This window comes from Podarcis raffonei, chromosome 1 (genome assembly GCF_027172205.1).
Source record: "Podarcis raffonei isolate rPodRaf1 chromosome 1, rPodRaf1.pri, whole genome shotgun sequence".
NCBI classification, from domain to species: Eukaryota; Metazoa; Chordata; class Lepidosauria; order Squamata; family Lacertidae; genus Podarcis; species Podarcis raffonei.
In genome coordinates, this window is record NC_070602.1 from 30,771,226 (window position 1) to 30,794,860 (window position 23,635).

General features: G+C 46.2%; 1 protein-coding gene across 3 annotated transcripts in view; it reads right to left on the reverse strand.

Annotated features, from left to right (window-relative positions):
* FLVCR2 (FLVCR heme transporter 2) overlaps positions 1-23,635 on the reverse strand; it is a 47,892-nt gene that overhangs the window by 8,594 nt on the left and 15,663 nt on the right. For all 3 annotated transcript variants that reach the window (XM_053379029.1, XM_053379012.1, XM_053379020.1), the window contains exons 2-9: positions 16,258-16,399; positions 15,588-15,728; positions 10,887-10,954; positions 10,087-10,190; positions 3,260-3,370; positions 2,488-2,593; positions 2,071-2,182; positions 902-957 (exon numbers count right to left, since the gene is read on the reverse strand). In XM_053379029.1, coding sequence (XP_053235004.1) covers positions 902-957; positions 2,071-2,182; positions 2,488-2,593; positions 3,260-3,370; positions 10,087-10,190; positions 10,887-10,954; positions 15,588-15,728; positions 16,258-16,399 — 840 coding nt within the window. The remainder of the gene's footprint in view (positions 1-901; positions 958-2,070; positions 2,183-2,487; positions 2,594-3,259; positions 3,371-10,086; positions 10,191-10,886; positions 10,955-15,587; positions 15,729-16,257; positions 16,400-23,635) is intronic.

Below are 23,635 nucleotides of genomic sequence, written 5' to 3' on the forward strand. Positions count from 1 at the left end.
AAGTAGCAAGGAGAACTTTGGAGGAAAAGCTTATGGAAAGCAGAAATGCCCATCTGGTTCCTGTGCCCAAGGGTCAACTTACAGGCACAGTATCTTAGAGATGGAAAGGATCAGTAGCCCATTCCTCAGCTGAAAGGCAGGATCACCCACCCATCTGACAGTGTGCCCAGTGACACCTTTACACTGTGAGCACCATCACACCCACCCTCTATCTTGTTGCAGACTGTCCCATGGATTGCATAAGCCCATCTAGTCCCCAAAGGGCTCTTATTATGTTCTCAGAAACAATTATCAGGGATGCTGGGAGTTGCAGTCCAGCAACATCTGGAAGGTTACAGGTTCCCTAGTCCTAAATGAATCTAAGATCAGCCAGAGCAGCTCCCTGCTGGAGCCTCCATCATCCCTCCCAATCTGCTCTGGAGGGTCTGCCAACACTCATTGGATTTGGGGAACCCTCCATGGCACATTTTGGGGCACATAGTGGGCAGGTAGGAGAGTAGTTTCAGTGTGCACAAGTGAAGTCCATTGTGCGAGTAGGACACCACCCCTGGATATTACCCATGATCTTTCACCTTTCTTTAAGCAGCTGTATTTGTGTTTACTTAAGGTTACAAAGAGCCTAACACTGGTCTGGCTAGTGCACCAGACGTATGCCCTCAAACAGAGAGATTGCCAGCATGTCTCTCTCAGTACTCGCAGCTGGTCCCAGGCACATGCCACACTTTCTCCTGGAGGAGAATCCAACAGCATTCAACCGTTAACAACCCAAACCTGGCACAGCTGAGGCAGCAACAATACTCCCTCAAGCTGGCACAGTTATTCGTCATGATAATAGCAAAGGAGACTCACAGGTGGGGACAGTTGGCCATAAGCTACCAGCATAAATATATGATTTACTCACAGTCTGTTCATCGCGCAGGTTGGCCTGCTGTCTCCGGAGATCTGCTTTTATGAAAGCTGGGGCATTGGAGGAAGAGAAAACAGAGCCATGAAGTCACTGTGTGTTGACCATAAGCAGCTCTTCACAAAGCAATGGAGCTCAAGGCAGGGCAACATGAAGAAAATGGCTTACGACTCAGAAAGCACAACTGAAGTAGAGAACAGTGTCTGTCCTCTCCATGGTGAGAAAAAATTACCGTATTTTTTGCTCTATAGGACTCACTTTTTTCCTCTTAAAAAGTAAGGGGAAATGTGTGTGCGTCTTATGGAGCGAATGCAGGCTGCGCAGCTATCCCAGAAGCCAAAACAGCAAGAGGGATTGCTGCTTTCACTGCGCAGCGATCCCTCTTGCCCTTTCTGGCTTCTGAGATTCAGAATATTTTTTTTCTTGTTTTCCTCCTCCAAAAACTAGGTGCGTCTTGTGGTCTGGTGCGTCTTATAGAGTGAAAACGGTATTTTAAAATCTTAGAACATCTATTTCACTTCTTAAATCTACTCCACTTCTTAGCCACTCAAACAGGTCCCCAAGGCAGCTTCCAGATTAAAAGCACAATAACACAATAAAAATACAACAGGATATTAATTCAATTATTAAAACAGCAGCCTGGAAGGACACAAAACAACTGGGTTGGCATAAATAGAGCTATTGGAGAGAGAGGATTTTCTTTGCATTTTAATGAGAAAGGTACCTAATGCTCACTTCCTGAACGTACATGCAAACTGAAACACAGCTATTTTACTTGCAAAATTGTGTATGTGAGTCAAAACTGCATATAAAAACAAATGTGTTTGTTAGGAGAAATTTTCACTCAAAGGCATCTCAGCCTTTTGGCTAAGAAACCATCCTCTATTTTTTAAGACACTGATGAATTATCATGAGGATTAAAATAATAATAATAATAATGAAATACTGAAGAAATGTGCAGAACTGAGTTTAAGACTGAAAGAGAAAATAACTGGAAGAACCAAATTTGACAGATTTGCCACCCCTAGGTTAAAAATAACCAATCAAAGTGATTCAACATTACAGCCCTACCCTAACCCTCAGTACTTTAAGCTGGGGTAGCAATACAAGAGTTGTAGGAAGCAGGAACTGAAAAAGGTTTGACAATGATTGGACAGTGTAGTTACCAGTTATAACAGTGCCGACAAACAGGAAGCTGCAGAGGAAGAGGTTTCCTGCTCGAGTTCCAAAATGTTCAAAGATCTGTGCTTGGCTAATGGTGAAAATTATTCCAAATATCTGAAACAAGATCAAAAAAGAGTTACAAAGAAGAAACTGAAGAAAGCTACTGCAGCATAGTCTGACCACACCGCTCCACCTAGCACACTGGCAAAGCTAAGCAGGGTCCAGTATGGTTTCAAACTGGATGGGAAACCATGTGTTGAGATTCCTGCATTGGAAAGTGTTTGGGGTCCCTTCCAACTCTACAATTCTACGATACCACCTTGAAGAGCTGGATTCATCAACAGAATTCCTGTGCAACAGCAAAGCCAAGCGAAGAAGTGAGTCTGTTTACCTGCTATATTTTCAGAGCACGCACTCACCTGTGCAGCTACATTAAGGAGGCCCGATGAGGTCCCTTCCGATTCTGGGTATGTCAGTTCTGCCGCAAATTCAAAGCCCAGTGGTAGGTACCCAGTCATGAAGAAACTGCCAGGAAAGATTGGCAGGGAGGAAAGCATCAGCAGCCGCAAAGTTTGGGCCATGCAGTTTTAAAGTGAGGGTGCTTCTCCAAGCCCCACTTCAGTCTCAAAGGCATAAGCCTATTTGCCTCCCCATGGCCAGGAGCAGCTGGTGGTGCAGAGCAGGATGGCATAGCTTACCTTGCTTCCTATTAGTTACTGCTGGTAACCAAGAGGGCAGGGAGTGAGGCTGCAGGGAAGCCAGTGCAGTGCAGACACAGCAGCAGAAGAGTCTGATTGGCCGTGCGGCAGCATCTGCACTGCACCAACCTCCCAGATGCCTCGCCTCTTTACTGTCAGCAACCTCCACATTGGGAAGCCAAGTCAACAACAGCACCCCACCCCACCAGCAGCTGTTGCCCATAGCATTTCATTCAACCACGCTCTGCAGTGCAAGATGTCCATGGTCAGCAGAGACATGAAAGGACATGATGGCTGCTATGCATATCCCAGAGTTCTCACTTTGCCTGGGTATCCATTGTTTGTGGTACTTTCTTACTCTTCACTCCACTGGAGAGAGAAAGAAGAGGCATCTTCATCTCCATGTCAGAGGCAGCCGCCAAATGCCTTCAGAGGGAAACTCCTTCGAAGAAGAGAAAATTCACCCTGGGTGTGAGAGGAGAAGCAAACTTACCCCAGCACACCTGCTGTCACAAAAACCACCCAGATATGGCCTAGGTCCAGAGTAAACGTGAAAACCACCATGCCCACAAATGACATGATGTAAACCAACAGAGTTGTCTGCCTGTAACAAACAAAACATAATCAGAATTAAGCTACTGCTCTTACACTGTATTCACTGTTTTTAAATTCGGATTTCATTACATTTTAACTAAAATTAAGTTCTATTGGGGGGGGACCCAATAAAAAATCAAATTAATCCGACAGCCTGACAATATTCATATTTGCATGCAAGAAAGTTGAAGGCTCCTCAACCTACAGCCAGTCCAGCAAATGTCTCCTGACAGCAATAGGCCAAAGGAGGTCATGCAATCAGACCTAGAACTCGTGGACATCCAAGGAAGCTTTAGGATGGCTAAAATGAAGTACAGTTGTCGAACACCCTGGAGCTTCAACATTTTGGCTCCCGAACAATCAAAACCCAGAAGTGACTGTTCTGGTTTTTCAACATTCCTTTGGAAGCCAAACGTCCAATGGGGCTTCCGCAGCTTCCAATTGGCTGCAGGAACTTCATGCAACCAATCAGAAGCCGTGATTTGGAAGTCAAACACTTTGGAAGTCGAACTGATTCCGTTCAACAACCAAGGTACGACTGTACTTAATTCATGCAGCGTGTAGTTAAACTATGGGACTCGATGGGCAAATAGCCTGATCCAGCAGGCTCTTCTTAAGTTCTCAACTATGTAAAGTGGCAGGCCAGTCCCACCTAATTAGACAGAGTGAAGTGGCCACCTCAGGTGTCAGGTAATAGCACCAAGTTGTTGGAACACAGTTCTATGTGGTGTGCACAACCTGCCTCACACCTCCTAGGCTACCTTGCTGCCCTCAGTTTCAGTGGAGGAGGGTGTCTCATCACCAGGGCTGAAGTAAAATTCAAGCACCGGAGCATTTTGTGTCTGTACATGGAATGGAGGAGATATGCCATCCTCTCCCTCACCTCAGGCAGCAAAATGTATTGAGCTGTCCCTAGAAAGAGACTGTGGGCCTCATAGTGGTATATCTAGAATGTCACTTTTTAATTTCTGTAATAAGTCACCTGGCACACAGGGTATCCTAGACAGATGCTGGTAAGAACAAATAGGTACAGGAAACTGGAGAAATTAACAAGGCCAGTTAGTGAAGCTGACACTCGGCTTATTTCTTAAGAAGCTTTCACTAGTATGAAGGGTTTAAAGTAGAGAGCACAGTCAAGAAAGCAGGAAAATCAAAGGACAACCTGAGGATATAAAAAGCACATGGAAATCACTCCCTGCTGCATTTGCCTAGGAAATTAATCTACAGCCGCTCTGAAGGAGATGGCAGCTATTTTTATGCAAGAGCAGAGGTAGAATGTGGGCCCTGCAACAGTCTCCTGAACTTTGCACTGCATCTTACTGCATTGTTAAGCTATCTACCTCAGTCAGAGAGACAGGAAAAAGAGCCTCATGCATGAGCCTGCACCAGCTTCCCTGAAAACCCCCACTGCAGTGTTATGTCACTGTAGGGACAACAAAATGGTGGCTGCCTGGTTATGATAGGAGGAGCACTGCTGCCGCTGCCATCACTCCTCTTGCCCTCCTTGTCCTTCTCCTCTGCCAGAAGTAGGGCCCCGCCAATATGTCCTACCCCCCATTTCTTACATCTGTAATTCAAAAGTTGTCAAGTCCTGCTCTACCTCTTCTGTAAAAAAGCAAGACTTCCCATTGCTCAGGGACCAGTGAGAAAGAATGACCTGAAAGATTTTCTAAAGGTCAAGGAGCATCCTTTACTGCTTGGAAGAGGCTTCTGTAGCTGCTCTCAACATGAACTGGATGAGGTCCCTAAGGTCACCAGCTTCTGACCTATAGCTTGGCAGAGTCCAGACAAACACTCACATGTGGTATTTTGAGATACTGCAGTTGAATAAAAAGGTAACAAGCTTTCTGTTCCCAGCAGCAAATAGCATGGCGGGGCTGTACCTCTCCCCTGACCTCTGGCTGGTGTGTTGCTGCATTATCCTGGGATGGGGAGGAGCACAGTGGCAGCAAGGTTGGCATGGTGCAAGTGCACTGGTGGAGCCAATCTAGTATTCCTGGTGGTGCATTTGTGAAGTCTGATTCACACTCCTCACCCTCTCCCTCATTGTATGTGACAACATCTCAGTTGGACAGAGGTGGCAGCACAGCCCCAGGCTGCTGTCTACACATTTGCCAGAGAGAAGGGGGGTTAGTAGAGTGGTACCTCGCAAGACGAAATTAATTCGTTCCGCGAGTTTTTTCTTCTTGCGAGTTTTTTGTCTTGCGAAGCACGGTTTCCCATAGGAATGCACTGAAAATCAATTAATGCGTTCCTATGGAAACCGCTTGCCGGGCTGGCGGTGCGGAGAAGGGCTTTTCTCCCCACCGCAAGCCTTCAGGACAGGTCCGGGGACAGAGGGGAAGGCGCGCTGCGCTTCTCCTCTGTTCCCGGAGCTTGCGGGGCTTGCGGTGAGGAGAAGGGCTTTCCTCCCCACCGCCAACATTCAGAACAGCATTCTGAATGTTGGCGGTGGGAAGGAAAACCCTCCTTCCACCGCAAGTCTTCAGGACAGGTCCGGGAACAGAGGGGAAGGCGCGTTGCGCTTCTCCTCTGTCCCCGGACCTGTTCTGAAGGCTGGCGGTCCACCGCCAGCCTTCAGAACAGCCATCCGAAGGCTGGCGCGGGGAGAAGGGCTCTCCGACCCACCGCCAGCCTTCGGAAGAGCCTTCCAAAGCCTGGTGGGGGGCGGAGGTCTCTCCGACCCACCGCCAGCCTTCAGAGCAGCCTTCCGAAGCCTGGCAGGGGGAGGAGGTCTCTCCGCCCCACCGCCAGCCTTCAGAGGAGGTCCAAGGACAGTGGGGAAGACGCGCTGCGCTTCCCCACTGTCCCCGGAGATTTCCCTATGGGCTTTCGTCTTGCGAAGGAAGCCCATAGGGAAATTCGTCCGGCGAAGCACCTCGAAAAACGGAAAACTCTTTCTTCTTGCGAGTTTTCCATCTTGCGAGGCATTCGTCTTGCGAGGTACCACTGTAATGGCTTCTTGCTTTGGGACACTTGCCCACGTAACCTGTCAGGATTGAAGCCTTCAATCAACCAAGAAAGGTCTCCCTGCTTCTCCCAACTACTGGCCCTTTAATTGGTCATTTTTTGAACTAGCAAGACCTGGGGAACCTTTACTAACTGAAAGCTCTAATCCTAAATAAACTTCCTTAGAAGTAAGTCCACTGAACTGAATGGGACTTCCTTGTAAATATCTTGTTCATGATGATGGACACCGTGCAATTGTACAGCCATCTTATTGTCTGTACCATGGCCTTTTGTACATGCTACTACACAGGAAACAACATACAATCACTTCCTGCATCATTTTTGAAGCATATTTATCTGGAATAGCAGAGCTTTGAAGCTGATCCAAGCTACTTTACAGTATTAAAATAAGAACAGGAGTGAGAGCAGGGCTTCAGTACACTTGCTAAGTATTCCTTGGGTGGAGCAGGGATGGTGAGAGACATTTTACACACAGATTTTTAGGATCTCCCTGGATTTCGCCTTAAAAAATCTGCTAGGGAACAGGGAGGGAAGAGGACAAGAGAGGCTGAGACTGAGTCATCCAAACCTAGTTAGCACTCTGCAGTTGAGTTTGCTATTAAAAGGAGTGAGATTAAGGGCAGTCACGATTTGCATTCTACTTCTAGTCAACTGCGGAAGAGCAATAACTCAGCAGGGCTGCTAAAGTACAGAGTTACTGTTTACATTGGTAGGAGGTATATATAAGTTCAGTGATTACAGTTCTGCGTTGGGTCAGAGATCTATCCTTAAGGCTTAATGGGAGGGCAGCCTGCTATTTTCAGAGCAAACATGCACAGAACGACAAGAAGCTGCCAAGCTGTTATAACCAGGATACAGTAAAATTGTATCCATCTTGCTTCACTCTGAAAAAGCACTCTCTGTAAGGACCCTGCATTCCAAAGAATGGCTTGGCAGAAGGGATGTGTACCTTTCCCAGTTATATAAAGGGCAGATCAGCAACAGTTGCCGTACGTCGCCCCTGTCAAGCTAAGAGAAAAGAAAAAATAACGCCCCGCTATTTGGTTTCAGCTCAAAGAGAGTGTCACAGAAGCCCTTACCAGCATGATCTAATTGGTCATGCAACTTCTCAAAAGCTTCCTTCTCAAATGATAATAATAATTTTAAAAACCTCTTTCTGTACTTTAGGGGATTTATAGCATTTGTGCTTGTGTGTGCATGGATTAATTCTTATCCATAAGTGGTAAAAACGGCAAGAGGCTTTGCAGGATCCTTGTTAAATCAGATGATTTAACATCACTCCCTAGCAGCTAAATTCACCCAAAAGAATTCATTTTACTCACCTCTGTTTCAGAGTAGTCCTACAAGTTACTGCAGGAAACAGGCCGATCCCCCCCCCCAGGAAGTGATAGTTGAACCCTTAGCCGATAAATATCTACAAATTACACATCTGGGAGCCATATTTGCTTTGGCAGCTGAGAAGTTCCAGTCCAGTTATGTTAATGCATCATACTTTATGCTGTTGATTTTCATCCTTTATGCTGTAGATGTTACTGGTTATGTTGTGCGATTTTAGAGGAATCCCTTTGTTGTTTATTGTGAAGGCCTTTGGCTACATACAATAAATTGATTGATTGATACTGAGGGAAGCATAAACCAAGTGTTCACCTCACTGCACTAAAGTGAGGGCGAGGGAGGTATCTGCAGGGGAGAAGGGTTTATCCTTCCCCTGAAAGTCTATTATTTGCCAAGATAATAATGCCTCCTTCCTCCTCCACATACTTCTTCACTTGTTCCTTCTGTCATCCCAGCTTAACTACGTGTAGAGCCTCTATAGAAAGCATGAAGTTAAGCAGTGCTAAAAACTAGCCGTTAGGGGCTGCTGTTTAAGACAGAAAGCCCTTTGACGGAGATTTCCATGCAGTGGTACAGCTGCCTTCTGGGAAGTATAAATCAGCAAGGCCACACGCCTGGAGCAGGCCTGGATTGAGTCACACCACCAGTGTCACAACACTTGTGAGGATATAGGAAGTATCCTTATACAGGGTCACTGAATTATAGTATGTGCAGCTAGATGGACAGTGACAACTCTGTGCTGCACATTGGGTAATTTTTTAAAAAAAATACCTTTAGAAATACTTAAGCATATTTATGAAACCCAGATATTTAAGGACTGTTTGAACACACCACAGTGGCAGAAAATTAAAAGTTTTTGTCCCTCGGTCCCAAACTTTCAATAGCTCTAGCTTTGCAAAACAGAAGACACCCTGGCAACCCACAGCCTTCTGCAAAATTCCTGCGTCCTAGCTCTTCACCGCTCAACTTTTCAATTCCGGTCCATTACAGTGGTACCTCGGGTTATAGACGCTTCAGGTTACAGACTCCGCTAACCCAGAAATAGTACCTCGGGTTAAGAACTTTGCTTCAGGATGAGAACAGAAATCGTGCTCCGGTGGCGCAGCAGCAGCGGGAGGCCCCATTAGCTAAAGTGGTGCTTCAGGTTAAGAACAGTTTCAGAACGGACCTCCGGAACGAATTAAGTACTTAACCCGAGGTACCACTGTAGTAACCTCTTCTGCATCCTGAAGAGTGCTTTGAGATCTGTCTTTGCTCTTGGTTTTCCTCACAATACTTTGTTTGTGGACACTCCCACTCACTTTCATTGCCTTATCAAAGAAAATCTTCCTGCTGAGGTAAGGCATTTGTTTTATTAGATAAAAACTTGTATCACTTCAGTTTTTATTATATTAGTGGTTGGCTTTAATTGCTGTGAGCTGCCTTCAGTGGTGTGAAGGCACCAGAAAAGCAGGAAACACATTCTTATTTAACTAAATACATTTGCAGGGGAGAATCAGTGGCCGGGGGGGGGGGAGTTCAGCATCCCTACCTCCTGCCCAGCAAGCATTCCTTGTGTCAGCACACATCTGCCAAGAGAACATCTAGTCTGGACCTAAGAGGAATATTGTGGTGCATCTCAATTCCCCTTTACTCTAGCTACCCACCTCTCTTTCCCTAGAAACACATTCAAAAAGTTACAGACATATCTTAGGAAGTAAATCAATGCAATATCTTAGGGATGCTACACATTTAAACCAGCCTTTCTACAATATGAGGGACGTGTGTGGTGCTGTGGGTTAAACCACAGAGCCTAGGACTTGCCACTCAGAAGGTCGGTGGTTCGAATCCCCACGACGGGGTGAGCTCCCGTTGCTCGGTCCCTGCTCCTGCCAACCTAGCAGTTCGAAAGGACGTCAAAGTGCAAATAGATAAATAGGTACCACTCCAGAGGGAAGGTAAACGGTGTTTCTGTGCGCTGCTCTGGTTTGCCAGAAGCGGCTTAGTCATGCTAGCCACATGACCCGGAAGCTGTACATCGGCTACCTCGGCCAGTAAAGCGAGATGAGCGCCACAACCCCAGAGTTGGCCACGACTGGACCTAATGGTCAGGGGTCCCTTTACCTTTACTTCTACAATATATAAAAATGCTCTTGGACCTCTTGGCAAGCCTTTACCCCAAACTGTGATCCCCGCATCTTCCTCCTACCAACCTTTTAAAAAATAAATAAACAAAACACAATACTTTTTGTTAGTCTCTCCAATGCACAGTTCATTTAGCTAGGACAAGCAAAGCCCCACACTGCAAATAGTAGATGTCACAGGCGCATGTGCCAAGGATTTCAGCCAAATAGCTCCAAAGCTCTTCCAAAGCAGGAAGCAGCTCCTGCAGAGTTTCCCCCTATACTTACCCGCTGAATAGGAGTGGTATAAAGGACTTACTTGTATGTTTTGGTTCTGTCCAACCAGAGGCCAGTGATCAAAGCTCCAACCATGCCAGCCACGACAATGGTGAGGCCAATTCGACCAGCGTTCAGCTGCTCATCCTGCATCAGCAACACACAAACACACAGAGCGGTTTGCTTTCAAGCATGCAAACAGCTGGAGGGACAACAGGAGACCTCGGGGTGGAACCAAGAGCACTGAAAACTGATGTGGTACGCAGCACCCAGGGGTTAGGCTAGGACCAGAGAGACCATGCTCAGGGCTCCACTCCAGCAGTGAGGCTCACTAGGTGAGAATCTTCCTTCAGGCAATGGAATGAGAACCTGCTCCAGCCTGAGGACCACATACTCACATGCACAATTTCCCAAGGGCGGCATGCCAATGATTAAAGAGGCCAGCGGCAAAAGTGGACATGGACTAGGGAGAATCTGGAGGCATTATCAGCACTACTAGGCTTTGAAGACACTGTTGGGTACTGTATTATATTCCTGATCTACACACGTACACAAAATCAGGAGTGTTTTTCCCACACACAAGGCTTAAAATGACATTCTGCTTGGAATACGCATGCATGAAATCTGCCTTGATTTTTTGAATGCCTCTCTTCCTTTTCCCCTTGGGCATCAGAAAACGACTGAGCGCTCACATACATGGAATTAAGAGGCTCAGAAATGATTTTCAGTCTCATGTTCTCATTCTAAGGCTCCCCCAGAAGAGAGGATTGCAGGCATCTATTATGCAGCAAGAGCCAGTGTCCTGAAGGGGAAGCCATGACAGCTGAACAGAATGCCACTTACCTTATAGTGGCTGATCACCATGCGGGTGAGTAGGGTCGAGAGAGCATAGAAGCAGCCTGTGTTTAAGCCTGGAAGATAGATAACAAGACAGCAAATTCATAGTGTGCCTTGGATTACGAGACACACAGCAGCACTGCCAGGACTCAACCACAAAATCCAGTGAGGTCAAAGCTAAATCGGGGTTTGAACCCTTATTAAAGTCTGGATGAACACACATAGACCAGCTTTGTTGTCTTCACAATCTCGATACTAATCTTCAGGTATTTCCTGAACACACACAACACCCTTTCCTCTTCCTGCAATTGTACACTTGAGTTTATTTATTGGGACAGGGGGGAATTTAAGAAATACAGTACTGAAATGCAGGCGCACAGATGGGACAATGACTAGAAGAGGGCATTACTTTGGAACAAGCATCATTCAGTCACATCAAAGTTGTTGTCTCATTAGCCAGGTAGGAGCCGGAGGGAGGGTAGAGATAATGAAAAACCCTGAGCACAGGTGAGAGGGATGCAGTCTGCAACTCCTCTTTCACAATTTTCTAGAAGAGACCATCTGAATAACTGGGCACAGCCTTTGATGTACACTTTCATTGCAGCCCAGCTCTCCCCACAAGCCCAGCCGCTGCCGCATACTTCTAAAATAGCGTGGTGTTTCTTCACAGCTCCATCAATGTCTCTAGCGGAGCCTTTCGCTGCGTTTCAGTTTCCCTGTTTAACAGGAAGGAGACAAATGAGCTGTTTCAACATCCCCAAAGCACAAGGCAGCAGTTTGGATTCCTAAAGGGGACTTGTCAGAACAATAACAAAATGCACAAAGGGCACAGATTCATCATTGGCCTCTGCCCACAGTAGAATTAATTGCCGCAGACACAGCAGTGATTTCTAAACCTTTCATTGCTATCGATCCTTTTCTTTAAAGTTGGGACCTGCTTTTGTATGAACAGGTCCAAGAGATCAGTGACAATTCACGGCCCTTCTGCTCAGTGTGGACGGTAATATCAATCATCATCATCACCACTATCACCATCACCTCAGTAGGGTGGACTGCTAGTTTGACCACACTTACAATGAATCCAAATTCTGCCAGCAGTGCTGTGGCAAAAACAACACACTGCAGAATATTTAACATGGCCATACAGGACGCAGAATGGAAAGCCTGTTATTTACAAAAGGGCGATAAACCACATAGAAGGAAGTCAAGAACTCCCAGCTGAGAGACATGACAGTGAACTTTAAATACTCCTGTCTTCTTCAGGAGGAAGGTCAATTGCAATCACTCTGGCACACTCTTCAAACAATCAGCAAGCCAACCACCAAGGAAGTGATAAGGCAGGCAAGATGCTGACAGCACACATTCCAGGGGACCATCTGACCCTGAACATAGGCAGCAGCACACCTTGCCCTTTGTGCCACACTGTTTTGACAGAGAAATGGGATGCATTGAAGGATATGCTTAAGGCAAATAACACAGTCTTGGCGGGGTGGAGGGTGGGCGAACTGGTAGAAGTCAGGAACTTGCAAAGGACTCTGGAATTCATTTCATGTCATTTGTACAAATAAAATCCGCATCCTTTCTCTTGTCACAAGACCACAGCATCACAAGATTTTAGTGTGACCTTATAGGGAAGCATGCAGAGCCCTACTTGTTACAGCTGTCATTGCTGTAAAAAAACCAACCCCCCCCCCAAACCAATGCGTGACTTCACTGAAAAGCTTCATGATAAATTTGGAAGCCAAAAGGAATGTCCTATTAATTTGTATGAGAAAAAGAATGCCTGGCTAACTGCTCATTAGAGAAAGTTCTGTCATCTCCCTTTCTCCCCTAGTGCTTTTTGTTTGTTTGTTTGTTTGAACCTTATTAGAGTTTGAACCATTAGCAGAGTCTTGGGAAAGGGTGAAAAAAATTACTTGTGGAGGCCAGATGAAGCTCCCGAACTGAGAGTTGGCTATCCCTGTTCCAGGCATGCTACTGCTACACCTACCTGCTTCCTGTCACTGTTTAATCCAAAGCAAGATTCACCCCCCCACAATCCCCCCACACACACCTAGCAACATTCAAGTCCACTGTAGCCACAGCAGTGCAGCTGTGGAATGATTATCTGGAGGGAGGGAAATAAGTGACACCCTGCCTCTATATAGTCCAAGATATACGAAATATTTGGTTGTTTTGGATGTTTTCAACCTGCTTATCTGTGAAAGGAGGCTGGGAAAGAGGTTAAAAGGAATAGTTTTCAAAACTATAGACTGGAAAAACCCTGGGATACTCTGGGAGGAAGGGCAGGATATAAATTGAATACATAAATCATAACACATAATAACTGAAACAAAATAAAATAAATAAATTCCTTCCAGTAGCACCTTAGAGAGCAATTTAGTTATTGGTATGAGCTTTCGTGTGCATGCACACTTCTTCAGAAACCATGCACGTGAAAGCTCATACCAATAACTAACTTATAGTTGGTCTCTAAGGTGCTACTGGAAGGAAGTTTTATTTTTTTATATATTTACTTTATTTTGTTTCGACTATGGCAGACCAACACGGCTACCTACCTGTAACTAGTCCATAATAACTGGCTATACATTGCTTTGGGCTGCCCTGGGCAAGATAATGCAATCAACAAATTTAACACTAATAATAACTAAGTGGCCTAAATGTGAGAAATGCTCTCAGGAAGATCCATTTCCATCCTTTTTTTGGAATTGCTTTAATCCGTAACTGATCCCTGCCTCTTTCTTCTGAATTCCATTCCACTGAATGACAGGGACAAAAAAGAGAGAGAAGACTTTCTGTCTGAAAGTCGTGCGTCTCTATTTCCTCAAAAGAATTCAAATGCGGAACAATAGTAGGACTGTCTCTAGCAACTAATTGTGATGCTCAGAGCAGCAGAGATGCCTGAATGCAAAAGACTCTGCAGTACAGTACTGGATCTGGAGGGATTAGGGAGAAGCAGGAACACTCTGCAAACTGTATTCCCACTCAATACATCTTCTGCACTGTGCACAGGAGGAAGGAAAAAAAGACACCCCAAAAATTACTCCTCCTCTTTCAGCCAGGAAGCCAAACCACCCAATCACTCCTTTGGCTACATAGCAGAACTGGAGCCAGAGCTCTCACAGCAATGAGAGGTTTGTCTTTACAACACTGAATACCCTGATCCCTCAAATAAACAAATAAGGTGCTTGTTGTCTAGAGCTAGAGAGAACCCATACAGAACAGGAGACATATCAATCTTTTCTGTTACTGTGGAGAGAGAACTGAACACAACCATCAAATCACTCTTGCTGTGCTAGGGCCCATAACTGAAACTTCTGTTGAGCTGAAGACATTGGGAGGAATTATGAGGCTTTGATTCTGTCTGAGCAAGCATTTCAGCTTGTCAGACGGAATAATTCCCCCTCTTCTCCTGCCACATGCTGTCCCTGTGGGTACTCCCACCCAACTCCTGAGTCAATTTTGGGGCAGGGTGTGTGTGTGCAGGAGGAGGGCGGGACAGGCCTACTGTGCAAGTGAAAGTCTTTGCTTAGGGCTTCTGCTGACAGGACTCCTCAGCTGAACCCTGCCCACACAGAACTTTACAACTCCTCCCTGTTTATAGATGCTTCCTCAAAGGAGGTTTCTTCATATTCTATTCAAAAACTTTCCCTTCCTTTTTATTTTCTCTGAGTTGCTGGTTTGTTAAAGGTTTTTTGGTGTGTGTGTTTGCAAAATTAGGAAGAAAAATACCGTATTTTTTTGCTCTCTAAGACGCACTTTTCCCCTCCTAAAAAGTAAGGGGAAATGTGTGTGCGTCTTATGGGGCGAATGCAGGCTGTGCAGCTATCCCAGAAGCCAGAACAGCAAGAGGGATTGCTGCTTTCGCTGCGCAGCGATCCCTCTTGCTGTTCTGGCTTCTGAGATTCAGCATATTTTTTCCCCCCTTGTTTTCCTTCTACAAAATCTAGGTGCATCTTGTGGTCTGGTGCGTCTTATAGAGTGAAAAATACGGTACTTGTTTTAAAGCTATCCCTCTGTACTGTGTTGGCAAATAGAGTTTCCAGTTTCAATCTTCATATTCAACTGACTGATTGAGTTAAAAATATGAAATTGCATATGCTCAGAGTTGCTGTTGTTGTTGTTGTTATTTATCAAAGTTAGCTAACTGTTTATTATGGAGTTTAGCATTTAAAGCAGTGGAATAAAGTGGGGTGGAAGAGAAATGTTCATTGTGTCTTCAATACTGACACATGAAGAAATCAGAGGAGTGCCTCTAAACATTTTGATGATGGTGCTGACAGCAGCAAGAGTCTTCTGTCAAGACTAAGTACAAGGAAGCTTTCTTCTTAATAAAAAGTTACAACCTTTTACATAGGTGGGTCTAACAGAAAGGGGAACACAAATCACAACTGATCATGGGATGTGGTTCTGACTGTCCTCTTTCCTCACACAAATATTAGTTGCAGACTGTCTTAAAGGAAATTGGATGCTTTGGTATGTGTCTTTCTAAAAGCAGAATTTATCTTTAACTCAATTTGGAATGTTTTCTGCGTTGTTGTTTTTTTAAAAGGATGGCTTATTACAAAAGGAGTTGCTGTTTTATACTTAAGCTTGCTGCCTTGAGTATTATATGGCACAAAGGCAGCCTAAGAATTAAAGAAAACGAATGAATGACAGAGAAACTGTCATGTTGGCTGCTTCTTATCAGCAGGAAAGGAACCTTACCATAACTGACTATTAGAAGCACAAAGTTGACATTGCGAAACAGACGGACAATAGATTGCAGATAGGAATATTCCTCAGGTGATGCTGTGTGGATCAAGGCTTGGGCCCGGCTCGGAGGATGTGCAGGCTTTTCCTTGAACACTATGGAAAGAGCACAGAACCAGAAGTTAGGAATGGATTGGATGCTGTGCCCGACTCTGCAGAAGAAACAGAGGGGCATTGGCAAAGAACCTTACAGAGCAGGGGCTGAGAACTTGTTTCCCTCATCCCGTGGGCTGATTTTGACAGATGGGTGGGGCCTCAGCCTGTCAATCACCTGATGTCACATGATCTCCTTTGGCCCTTATGAGTGATCAGATGGCGATGAAGCCATGGAAGCTTCAGCAATCAACTGATCACCGCTGCTTGCATGGCATGTGTATGGCACTTTGCAAGCCCTGATGATTAGCTGATGAGAAGCCGATTTCAGAAAAGAATAAACCTATCTGGTGCAAACTTTAGTCATCATTCTCACCTAGAGGTTTGTCATATGGATTTCCTATTTCCAGACAGTACATATTTACAGGAAGCAGGTGTCAAAAAGAGAAGTTCACGATTTCCGGAGTTCACACAGTGTCCAAACGTGATTTATAAATCAGCCTTAAACTGTATCCCACTTAAATCTACTTACCAAAAGCTACTAAGATGAAGAGTGCTGTCGCCACAGCTGCAGTCATAAAAAACATGATGCTAATATGATAGGCCAGCTTCTCCTCCTCTTCCACATCGGGAACCAGAACTGGAGGCAGGAGGAAACCCACTGCAATGCCAAGCTAAACACAGAAAACATCATCAGATGGTGTTTGTCATCTCTCACACTTGTCTAGTCCAGTAAACTTATCTACGGTCTACGGAGGAGGTTGTTTTAAATCTACTTCATCTCATATTTTACCAAAAGCCATAAGTGATCATTGCAGGACCGCCACTTATCCTGACAGGAGCAACATTATGCATTGGGTTAGTACCTTCCAACTCTACCATTTTATGATTAACAAATCCTATAAAGGCTTAGAACTCTAAAGCTATCAATTCTGCTTATGCTAGCTTCACCAGCTAAAGCCAAATTCCACAGTTTAAGCCGGCGGAGTATGCACATATATCCAAGCATTTGGATACACTTGGCTAAACATTCTTAAGACCAGTATTAAGCCCACCCAACATTCATTTGAAGCCAGGCACTAGTAAAATACAGCCCTTAGGACTGAAGCAGTGTGCCTTCAACTACAAATTGTTAGGAATCATAAGTAAGAAGAATGCTATTGTGCTCATATCCTAACAGACTTTACATAGTCATTTGGTTAGCCACTATGAAAACAGGATGCTGGACTAGAAGAGCCTTTGGCTGAATCCAGGAGGGTTCCTCTTATGTTAACTCTCAAATTGACATCAATTAATACCAATTTGCATGTGAATATACCTATTCAACTGAGCAAAACCCCAAACAGTGTACAGAGGACCATAACACCCATAACAATGATGAAATTATAGAACATCAACGTGACTAAGATACATAAGCAAAAACCTTAAGCAAAAGCTACATATTCTTACTGAAGGCTTGAAAGAATAAAAATGCATCCAAGTGTTTTCTAAAGGTTGTGAGGTTTAAGCCCAGATGAGCTCCCCATTGTCAGGAAGTTTTTTAGGCTGCCTCCTGTGAACTCTCACAATTTTATACAGCAAAGGACTTTCAACCAGGGCTCATTGCACTAGGATGCACTGAGCCTTAAGGTGTCCTAGCACTCTGTGCCTCAGCCCTATATACCGTATTTTTTGCACGATTGGACGCACCGGACCATAGGGCGCACCTAGCTTTTTTGGGGGGAAATAAAGGAAAAAATTTTTCCCTTTATTTCCCCCCCAGAAGCAGGTCAGGGAAACCGAACCAGGTCGAGGAACAGGGGGATAGTGGCGCTGCGCCTCCCTGCTGTCCCCCGAGCTTGTGGGGCTGGCTGATGTCTGCCTGGCGCGGGGCGCTCTGCTTCAGGGCGCCCCACCCGCCGGGCGGCAGGCTGCTATCCGCAGCGTGGGGAGCCTTGCGGGGAACTCCTGCAGGGCTCCCCACGCTGCGGATGTCTGCCCGGCGCGAGGGGCGCTCTGATTCAGGGCGCCCGACGCTCCGGGAAGCAGGCTGCTATCCGCAGCCTAGACATCCCTGCGGGACCTCCCGCAGGGTTGCCTAGGCTGCGGATGTGTTCCCGAAGCGCCGGGCGCTCTGCTTTCAGGGCGCCCGACGCTCCGGGAAGCAGGCTGCTATCCGCAGCCTAGACATCCCTGCGGGACCTCCCGCAGGGTTGCCTAGGCTGCGGATGTGTTCCCGAAGCGCCGGGCGCTCTGCTTTCAGGGCGCCCGACGCTCCGGGAAGCAGGCTGCTATCCGCAGCCTAGACATCCCTGCGGGATCTCCCGCAGGGTTGCCTAGGCTGCGGATGTGTTCCCGAAGCGCCGGGCGCTCTGCTTTCAGGGCGCCCGACGCTCCGGGAAGCAGGCTGCTATCCGCAGCCTAGACATCCCTGCGGGACCTCCCGCAGGGTTGCCTAGGCTGCGGATGTGTTCCCGAAGCGCCGGGCACTCTGCTTTCAGGGCGCCCGACGCTCCGGGAAGCAGGCTGCTATCCGCAGCCTAGACACGGCTAGCGGAGCACTAATCCCGAAGCTTGGGGCTGCGGAGCTCAGCGCGCCCCAAGCTTCTGGGTGCCGGCAAGGTCTAGACGGCTAGCGGAGACCTTGCCGGCACCCAGAAGCTTGGGGCGCGCTGAGCTCCGCACGCCCCAAGCTTCGGGATTAATGCAGCGCTCCGCTAGCCGTGGGAGAGCTGGGTCTCCCACGGCTAGCGGATAGCTTCCTGAAGCCTGGAGAGCGAGAGGGGTCGGTGCGCACCGACCCCTCTCACTTTCCAGGCTTCAGCGAAAGCCTGCATTCGCTCCATAGGACGCACACACATTTTCCCTTGCTTTTTAGGAGGGAAAAAGTGCGTCCTATGGTGCGAAAAATACGGTACAGAAAGGTAGCCGTGTTGGTCTGCCATAGTCAAAACAAAAAATTTTTTCCCTTCCAGTAGCACCTTAAAGACCAACTAAGTTAGTTCTTGGTATGAGCTTTCGTGTGCATGCACACTTCTTCAGATACTCACTGAAGTATATAAGTGTATCTGAAGAAGTGTGCATGCACACGAAAGCTCATACCAAGAACTAACTTAGTTGGTCTTTAAGGTGCTACTGGAAGGAAAAAAAATTTTTGTTTCAGCCCTATATATAATTGCCGCCCTAAATACACAACAGGGTTAATTTCTTTCTTAAATTTTAAAATGCAAAGCCTTTTCAAAGAGGAAATCCAAAACTAGGCATCCTTTTTAAAGATATTCATATGAGTCGATAAGGATGGGTACTTCATATCAAATACGGATGAACCTAATATTGTACACGCTGTGACATCCCAGCATGTCAGTTCTCCTATCTGAGACACAGGGAGAATGGGCTTAGTTAATACAGTACCTCACTCCCTTTAAGAGCAAACTCAGGTGGTGAGTGCCAACAGAAACTGATCTAAAACAGGGGTGCTGAGAAACTAAAGAGAGATATTGGCCAACTTAGGTGTGAGGGGGAGCCTGTCCAATAAGGACTAAGCATACTCACATTGGGAAACAGAAACTGGGAATTTGGTGTGGAGATGGCTGGTCTGCTGGGGGAGGTTGTAGCAGGTTGGCTGAACAGATTCTGGGAATCGCAAGGAGGCAGTGATGTTGCATTCAGGTGCTGCTTTTGCATTTCCCCTAAACATTTGATTTACCACTAAGAGAACAGGATTGTGGCCTAGATGGGCCACTGACCTAATTTAACAGACTCTTCTCTTCTTATAAACATTCCTATTGTGAGATAAAAAGACAATGTAGTATTTTGTGGCAGGTCCCACCTTCTTGTCTAACTGGGCATTCCTTCACAAGAAGTCTACTCTAAATAGACTAAGTGAACTGGAAAAACTTATTCTCTCTTTTACAGACGATGGTGGGCTCTCAGGCCAGACTTTCAGCATTTGTGACTGCTATGCAGGCTGCATGGCTGTGTCTCGCTTATCTTGTATGAAGGTGGAATCAAAGCTTTGCTTTTCTACATGGAAGACTTGACTTGCATATTTAGGTTAACGTGCCCTGCTCTGTCACAACCAACTCTAGGGACTGCTGTTTAAACACAGAACCAGAATACATCGCTTCTGTTTTGTTGGTATTACCAGCTATTTCACAATAACTGTGAAAAGGAGCAGAACTTAGGAAAACTGAAATATATAATTGTTATTACAAACATATATGACAAATGCGTTACAAAATAAATTGTGAAAACTAAATAGTTCCTCATGTTATGGTGGAGAAATTCAAATTATGGACTGTGTCATGTTTGACCTTTCAATATATTAACTTGTTTTCAATTGTGAAACCAATAATACCATCTAAACTTACAAATCATTAACTCCCACAATGTTTGCTGGAGATCTTCATTTGCCAGGCATCACCCTGAAAGTCCCTCTTATCATTCCACACCTGGGCTGCTTTGGAGCTATTATCATAGTGAGACAAATGTGGGCAGAGATTCCTGAAACTCAGATCATTTATATGAATGACAGAGCCACAACTGAAAGCTATAATGCAGTGATGTCAATCAGGTAGCTCGCGGGATGAAAGAAAGTGATCACCGAATGTAATGTTGGCCCCTAAAAAAAGCTCCACAACTTTGGCCCTTCCCTCCAATGAAAATGGTTAGATCACTGCCAGTTTTTTTATACTGGGAACAGATTGCAGTCCCTGCTATAATGTAATGCACAACATATCCCACTTCAGTGCGTGGGACAATTAAAAAGAGATTTCCAAGAATTTTGCCACTAGCAATTTCATTGTGAGAAGCACTTCTAACTGCTTATCATGCTCATCCTGGAAAAGGGCCCTACAAATAGGTAAGTGCATCCACTTTGTGGGCTGGAAACAAACAAACTCAAAGGTAAGTGCCCTGCCCAAGGATGGCACAGTGGCATCATAAACTATTGTGCCATGTTTTAGACCACAACTAAAAGTTGCCACTTCTATTCAGGTCACTCTGTTCAACTCCTCTCAAAAGCAATGACAAACCTAGACAGCATCTTAAAAAGTAGAGACATCACCTTGCCAACAAAGGTCCGTATAGTAAAAGCTATGGTTTTCCCAGTAGTGATGTATGGAAGTGAGAGCTGGACCATAAAGAAAGCTGATCGCCGAAGAATTGATGCTTTTGAATTATGGTGCTGGAGGAGACTCTTGAGAATCCCATGGACTGCAAGAAGATCAAACCTATCCATTCTGAAGGAAATCAGCCCTGAGTGCTCACTGGAAGGACAGATCGTGAAGCTGAGGCTCCAATTCTTTGGCCACCTCATGAGAAGAGAAGACTCCCTGGAAAAGATCCTGATGCTGGGAAAGATGGAGGGCACAAGGAGAAGGGGACAACAGAGGACAAGATGGTTGGACAGTGTTCTCGAAGCTACCAGCATGAGTTTGACCAAACTGTGGGAGGCAGTGGAAGACAGGAGTGCCTGGCGTGCTCTGGTCCATGGGGTCATGAAGAGTCAGACACGACTAAATGACTAAACAACAACAACAGCAATTCCCAAGGTCCCCAAAAGAAGACAACCAGCTTAATTTCTGTATAGCTGTGAGGAAAGCATACAGATCTGAGCCTTTACTTGAAAAGAAAATTAGGCCACTGGCGACACTGGCTGGGAGTTGGAGTCCATGGAATACTTGGAGGTCCCCCATCCCTGATCTACAACTATAGCAAATCCTAAAACTGATTCCAGCTACTTCCTCCCACAGTCCAGCATGCAATAGTAGATCAGAGCAAACCTAAAATTTAAATATTCCTCTTGTCATTTCTTCTGTTTTTACATGTTCAGCTGGTGGTTAGGATAAAAGAAATTTGGTCAAATTTCTTCACTATCATGACGGGCAATCCTGCACTTTGTATGTGGTTCAGAGACAGTTGCCTATATAGTTCCTTCCATTGGCAGGAAAACCACAACAGGCTCTAAGAACAACTTTTAATTCGGATACATCAGGTAGCATTCAACATAGCATTACTCAGAGTAAAAGGAAAAGGTAAAGGACCGCTGACAGTTAAGTCCAGTCACGAACAACTCTGGGGTTGCAGCGCTCATCTCGCTTTACTGGCCGAGGGAGCCGACGTTTGTCCGCAGTTTTTCCGGGTCATGTGGCCAGCATGACTAAGCCACTTCTGGTGAAACCAGAGCAGTGCACAGAAACGACGTTTACCTTCCTGCCGGAACAGTACCTATTGCACTTTGATAATAATAATAATAATAATAATAATAATAATAATAATAATAATAAAAAATTTTATTTATATCCCGCCCTCCCCAGCCGAAGCCGGGCTCAGGGCGGCTAACAACAATCAAATAATCAAACAATCAAATAAACCAACATTCTAAAAATATTTCATTATAAAAATTAATTAAAATCAAGTTAATGGCAACCATTAAACAAAGCTCTGTGCAGGTTGCCAGAGGAGGAAGTCAGGCTGCGCCCTGACCAAAGGCCTGGTGGAACAACTCTGTCTTGCAGGCCCTGCGGAAAGATGTCAAGTCCCGCAGGGCCCTAGTCTCTTCTGACAGAGCGTTCCACCAGATTGGAGCCGCAGCCGAGAAGGCCCTGGCTCTAGTTGAGGCCAGCGTAACCTCTCTGAGGCCTGGGACCTTCAGGATGTTTTTATTTGCAGACCGTAGGTTTCTTTGTGGGGCATACCAGGAGAGGCGGTCCCGTAGGTACGAGGGTCCTAGGCCGTATAGGGCTTTAAAGGTTAAAACCAGCACCTTAAACCTGATCCTGTACTCCACCGGGAGCCAGTGCAGCTGATATAGCACCGGATGAATGTGGTCTCGCAGCGAAGACCCCATAAGGAGTCTCGCCGCGGCATTCTGCACCCGCTGGAGTTTCTGGGTCAGTCTCAAGGGCAGCCCCACGTAGAGCGAGTTACAATAATCCAGTCTGGAGGTGACCGTCGCATGGATCACAGTGGCTAGGTCAGGGCGAGAGAGATAAGGGGCCAACTGCTTAGCTTGGCGGAGATGAAAAAATGCCGCCTTTGTTATAGCTGTAATCTGCGCCTCCATAGAGAGGGAGGTATCGAAGATTACACCCAAACTCTTAACGGACGGTGCTGGCACTAACTGCACCCCCGCAAGAGATGGGAGTTGCCCCCTCAATCCCATATCGTCCCGTCCCAGCCAGAGGACCTCTGTCTTCGAAGGATTTAACTTCAACCGGCTCCCACGTAACCATCCAGCCACAGCCTCCAGGCATCTGGTCAGTGTGTCTGGGGCCGAGTCAGGATGGCCATCCATCAACAGATAGAGTTGGGTGTCATCGGCATACTGATGGCAACCCAGCCCAAAACTCCGAACAAGCTGGGCGAGGGGGCGCATAAAGATGTTAAAAAGCATCGGGGAGAGAATCGCACCCTGAGGCACTCCACACACCAAGGAGTGACGCGATGACAATTCCCCCCCAAGCGCCACCCTCTGTCCCCGACCAGAGAGAAACGAGCGCAGCCATTGGAGGACTGTGCCCTGGATCCCCACGTCGGCAAGGCGGTGGTCTAGGAGTTCGTGATCGACCATGTCGAAGGCTGCTGACAGGTCTAAAAGAATCAGCAGCCCTGATCCGCCTCGATCCAGCTGCCTGCGGAGATCATCTGTTAGGGCGACCAGAGCCGTCTCGGTCCCATGACCAGCGCGGAAGCCGGACTGGAATGGATCGAGAGCCGATGTTTCATCCAGAAACCTACCAAGCTGTTCAGCAACCGCTCTCTCAATCACCTTACCCAGGAATGGGAGATTCGAAACCGGGCGGTAATTGGACAGATCTAAGGGATCTAATGATGTTCTCTTTAAGAGCGGACGCACCACTGCCTCCTTCAGTTCCCCTGGGAATATCCCGGTGCCAAGGGACAAATTGATGATATCCCCCAGGGGGGCC